The 5,664-nt window shown below is 42.4% G+C and overlaps 1 protein-coding gene across 1 annotated transcript; it reads right to left on the bottom strand.

Moving 5' to 3' along the window:
• Nucleotides 1-256: 256 nt before the first annotated feature.
• LOC120671850 (protein FAR1-RELATED SEQUENCE 11-like) lies at nt 257-5,214 on the bottom strand. Its single transcript, XM_039952106.1, has 11 exons — nt 4,641-5,214; nt 4,403-4,516; nt 4,230-4,307; nt 3,815-3,871; nt 3,545-3,736; nt 3,231-3,404; nt 2,856-3,150; nt 2,051-2,744; nt 1,498-1,955; nt 1,089-1,376; nt 257-1,002 (listed from the first exon to the last, which is right to left on the bottom strand). Exons 1-11 carry the CDS (start codon nt 4,865-4,867, stop codon nt 949-951), a joined length of 2,631 nt encoding a protein of 876 aa, XP_039808040.1. The 5' UTR covers nt 4,868-5,214; the 3' UTR covers nt 257-948.
• Between the last annotated feature and the right edge of the window lie 450 nt (nt 5,215-5,664).

Below are 5,664 nucleotides of genomic sequence, written 5' to 3'. Positions count from 1 at the left end.
TTCCTCTTTGCCGTCGCGTAACTAGTTCCCTTCTAACGTTTTCCCTTTTTTTGCATCGTGCTATGCATTGCAATTAACTTTAAATTGATGATACTAACCTTTTTAGGTCATGAAGTTGTATCTTAAAATTTACACTCCATTGAAGTTGCTGGTGCCCAAAGCACAGCGCATTGAGTATATATATACATCAGGGGGGCTACTTATTTTTGCATAACTATGCTTAGGAAAATATTTACATACAGGATTTCCATTTGCATTTACAAGGCATCCTATATTCATTTCGTGCTGGAACAAAATAGCCATTCCAAGTCTGGGCAAATACATCATTAAACAACAACACATGTATAAGAAGTAAAACATGTTGACCCTTGCTTACGATTGCCACTACATGAACATAATCTCAGTGGGTACCAGTTGCTTATGATTGCCAATGCATCGATCGACAGAGTGGCCCATGACTCCGCAGCCGCTACAAGTAGCTGCCTGCCTAGGCTTCTTGGTTCTTGGATCACGCTGTGGGCAAGTTTTGAGTGTGTGCTTGTCACTGCGGCAGAGGCTGCAGAAGCGTGGACGCTTTGACAGTTTCTCGTGACCAGCTTTTTGCCTCTTGTTGGTTGGCCGCCCCCTTTCGCATTTCTTCTTTGGTACTCGCTGGGGAAAATTATCAACTCCCGGGTCCTCGGCAACTCCTTGCTCACTAGAAACATGGTCATGAGATAAACCTAGACCATCTTTCACTTTCGATATTTCTTTTAATGCCTCTATACCATCATCTAACAATTTCATAGCCATGGTGTGGCTCTGTGCATTGCTGTCCCCCATTTCTACAAAACGTAGAGCTTTCAGCATTAATGACGAATGCCTGTATGTCTGAGACAGCAATGCAGGATTGTCTTTCTTGTACTGTGACAGCTCTTGTGGAACAATATGTCTTGCTGACTTGCTCCATCACTGCATGATCAACGAGTCTGGGATTTTCTGCATGCCATTAGTAATCAGGACCTAGGATTTGGATGAAATGTTAGCTTCAAACCAGCAAATAGCTTAGTAACAGACATCTCAAAAATAAATTAAACAAGAAGATTCACCCTTAAGATATGGCTACATGGTAAGCCAAAGTGCTCGAATAGCCCACATTCACACTTGTAATTTTGGGCACCATCTGTCACCTGAACTTTGTACCGCCCTTTGCACCAACGCTGGACACGACTAAGATCATAGTGCTCTGCTATATACTCCTCTCCTGGAATAACCTCCATTGCTCTGTAGAACTCAGACTCTTCCTTTAGTTGTGAGAACAAACCAAATACTTTCAGCGTGTAAATGTTATGAGCATGTAGTACGAGAGGACCTCCGGTGCAAACTTTCTTGGAATTCTGCAAGCACCAAACAATTTATGTGATCGAATAAAAAAGATCAACCAATAAACAAATAATACAACAGCTCATATTTCACTCTGCATAAATGTAACTAGCACAATTAAATGAATTCTCATACCAGCTTGTTACGCCTTTCCTCATAGTTCTCATCCTCATCTCTAATATATTGCATCTTCATGTACTGCTGTATGAACTGATGCAAAGGACAATTAGGAGCAACTATATTCTTTAGCATCATATTAGCGCTCTCGCTTCTCTGAGTACTAGTCATTCGAGCACAAAACACACCCTTGAAGTAACTCTTTACCCATTTGTGCCTTGTTGCATATATCTGGTTCAAGAAAGCATTATTTGTTAGCCCATAATCCTTGAGTAGCTGAGCCCAGCTCGATTCAAACTCTTCTATGGTCAACATTTCATTCAACATCAAATGGAATTTGTCCCTGAATTCCTTGTTGCTAGTATACTTTGTTCCTACGCACTCTTTAACTCTCTTCAAGACATGCCATTTGCACCAACGATGCACTGTGTCCGGCCATTCTTCTGCAATTGCCACTTCCATTGCTCTGCATTGATCTGTTGAAAATGAATGTTAGTTTCAACAAAAGGTCATAACCAAATGTTAAATCAGTAGATTGTTCTTTTAGAAAAATGATTTGAACACTAACTACCTGTGAGTATAACCTTAGGAGTGTGGCCACCCATTAATGATGCAAACTCTTTGAACACCCACTTGAAAGTGTCAACTTTCTCATCTGTGGTAAGAACCCCTCCAAGCAAGACTGTTTGGAAATGATTGTTGACTCCCACAAATAACCCAAATGGCATATCATACAAATTTGTCTTGAAAGTAGTGTCAAAGCTTACAACATCTCCAAAATGCTCATATTGCATCCTGCTCCTGCTGTTTGTCCATAACAAAGTCTTAATCCTTCCATCCTCATCTGTGTCCACACTGAACATGAAACCTGGATCTGATTCCCGAAGTTCACGTACAAGGTCCAAAGTCTTCTTTATGTCATCATCTGCTTGTTCTCGATTAATCTTGTGACAAACTGTCTTAAGACATCTCTTAGTGGCTGGTACATTCTGCATACTTCCAAAAAATGTCCCTAGAATACTGTACAACTTGGTAATACCTATGTTGTTCTCTCGAAGCATACGTACCAAGTCTTTTGAGAATTTATCTAGATGATGATGAGATGGCCACTGTTTTTTCTCTCCATAACATTGGGAGAGAGGATGATTATGATCAGCTACATGTTCCACTACAATCCAGCCATGATCCGATGTTCGATGAAGCCGCAACATTGCGCGACAATTTGTTTTTGCTGAACTTGTCTTCACATTTGCTTCAGGGTGCCCCTGCACCAAATAGAAAATATCTGTAATGCTAAATAGTTCCTGGTGGAGTATGCATTTCAGCCTACACATTGCACCAATGACTAACAGTGGGATAATAGTGGAAACACTTACCCGACAGCTGCAGTAAAAATCCTGAGCTAGCTGGTATGGTTTTGTTTCTGGACTTTGCCTTTTCCTTTTCCTCTCCGACCATCGCTTCTTGCCCCAGCGGATTCCAAAACCACATTCCCATGAATATAAATTGTAGTATTCAAAAGCCTCCTCGCAGTTATCAAACTCAGTACCAACTGCTGGATTAATGATGTAATCACTTGTCCGATCTGCAAACTTCATCAACGCTTGCTGCAACGCACTAGGCTTCCCAGGTAAGGGATCCCTATAGTCTGGCCCCTCAAATGTGGTGTTCCTTCAACAACAAATTATCACACAGCCAATGAGTCAAACTATCGGGAAAAAACTTGTAAGAAAGCATCACTTCTGACATACCTACGTTTCCACCCCACATTTTGAGTACCACTGACAACCAGGGATCCTCCATGTGCTAATTTAGTTGCATCCAAACATATTGTAGTCCCACTCTCAATATGTGGCAAATCATTGTATGCTTGTTCAACATTCAAGTCTATGTCAATCCCAACATATTCTAGCTGGCAATTCGAACTGGAAGATCAGAGGTCCAAAATAGAATAAAACATCCAGAATTAATTACATATTCAATACTTCACAATTCACTGTTTCATTGTTGACATAAACTTACACACAACTGGAGGACAGGGTAAAAACACAAAATGATAATATACCTCTGTACTGAAGTAATAGCATTATGGGCTGAGCTGTATCCATCAGTATGTACTATATCTCGTGTACCCTGAACTTCAGTTTCATTTTCATTGCAATATGTTGTGAACCCAGATTTCGCATACTCTGTATTAAGATCCAGCATTTTGGAGGCTGCAGCACTAGTCGACTGCCTCGAACGGCCATCGGTTAACCTTTTTGTTTTAAAAATACGAATGAACATCAATGCAAACCAAGTCAGGAACCCAAAGTTTTCATATGTAATGGTGTACCTGCAACTCTTTTTTGTTGTTGAGCAAATCTCCATAGGCATCCATATCCCCCTTCCCCTACAAATAACAATTAAACCAATTTAGGCCAAACATTGTTTCAAATTCTCATTATACTGATGGTAACTTTTATTGCGGTCAGGACCAATCATAATATACCGTGGCCAAGTTCACCAAATTACAGTTTCTTAAAAAATTAAACAAACTCTATATACATATTGTCCTCAGACTACCAGCCCCTCTACACCTTCATTCCTGCTGCAGCCCCTCTAGACCACACAAATATGATTTGTTCGTACTTTAAAAACAACTACACAATGTGCTAAAAAATCACTGTTATATAAATATAAACATACGCATGCTGACATTATCCCTACTAAATACTAAGTAAGAAAAAAATTACAATAGAATCCCTTACTCAGTAGTTGACGGTACCACTTTACTGTTGGATATATGACCTTGCAAATCCAATCCATCTGATACACCACCTTGCTCACTGCAACGCCATGTATATGATAGTTAATAAATAACCAGGGGAAAAGTTGCTGCTGTTCTGAGGAAAAGTATATACGATATTTACAAAAACAATACCTTCCACAAGACACATTCAAATCAATTGCACCAGATCCCATTAACAAGGTTGTTCTAGTACTATCCTCCTTTAGCATAGACTCGACCCATTCCAGTTCGTTTTCCACTAGACAACTGAAATTGAGGATACCCATGAAGGTCGAACAATCCATAAAGCATATCCTGGAATGAATCGGTATAAACAAGGCCTAATCAAGTACAAATGGAATAATCCTTCCTACGGCAAAGTTAAACGTACCCCTGAGACCAAAAATTTGCTGCCGAACTTGAGCTTTTCTCCACGGAAGAGGTCGCATGGGGTTCCGCTTCGATGCCTAAATGAGGCAGATTCCCAGATGAAGCAATGCAGGGAGAGGGCGAACCTGATGAATCTCGAGCAATCCGTGGTGCCCACTTCGAGTACTTGGCGCCGGCTGCTTCACTCCAATACGAACCATCGCCGTTGGCCAGACCCCCCGTGGACATCCTCTTCCGCAATCGCCGTCGCGCACTATCCAACTGGAGGAGCTGCGAGTGGGATGAGGGAATGTTAGGAACGAAGCGGACCAAACAAATATATTAAACCGCCCTTGTACTTTGAATTTTGAAATCGTGTTCCGACCGAACAGAGCAATAGATCACGGTACAGAATCCATCTCACAAAACTATAAGTACCTGACACATCGTATTTCATAGGTATTGGACATAATGACCTTTTTTTGAATCCATGTAATATATTTGTTTTAAAACACCATTTTGATTTGTCACATATCTCGATGACCTTATAGAGGGCTAGGATACCCCCTCCCATGGTACCCGAGAACTAAAAATCCTTGTCCCTCCTCTCCGAACAATTAACAAGCCAATGCAAATTAAAGCAGGCCGACCGAGGAGGCCGCATGCGGGAGGACGAAGCTTCTGTTGGGTTGATCCCCACCAGTTGGCTCAACGGCCAATTGGACCTTTGACTCGCGCTCTGATCGGGAGCGCCCAGCCCAATGCAAGGCTGGTGGGCTCCCATCGTGCAGTGCAATAAATAAGAGGTGGGGAACTAATGGCACGATGGACGAGGTTCACCGCCGTCACTGTTCCCACCGGCCTAACCCTAATCCGATCTAGAGAGGGCACTGAAACGACGGGAAGCACCACCAAGCTGCCGCCGCCGCCCCTGCACTGCGCCACCGTAGTCCCCTACGACTCCGGCAACCCGCTGCATCAACCGTCGCTGCCCGTGCGCAGAGCTCCACTAACGAACCCGCGAAGGCGACTGCAGCGGCCACCAG

This window comes from Panicum virgatum, chromosome 5N, assembly GCF_016808335.1.
Source record: "Panicum virgatum strain AP13 chromosome 5N, P.virgatum_v5, whole genome shotgun sequence".
Lineage (NCBI taxonomy): Eukaryota > Viridiplantae > Streptophyta > Magnoliopsida > Poales > Poaceae > Panicum > Panicum virgatum.
Note: the sequence above shows the minus strand (reverse complement) of the source record. Positions and strands in the feature narration are given on the sequence as shown.

Excerpts from the sequence above, each read along its gene's own strand:
- LOC120671850 (XM_039952106.1), bottom strand. The coding sequence starts at position 4,867 with ATGTCCACGGGGGGTCTGGCCAACGGCGATGGTTCGTATTGGAGTGAA. Across the intron at positions 3,872-4,229 it reads GTGGTACCGTCAACTACTGA|GGGAAGGGGGATATGGATGC; the intron begins GTAAGGGATTCT and ends TGTTATTTGTAG. Across the intron at positions 1,003-1,088 it reads CATGTAGCCATATCTTAAGG|GTCCTGATTACTAATGGCAT; the intron begins GTGAATCTTCTT and ends TCCAAATCCTAG.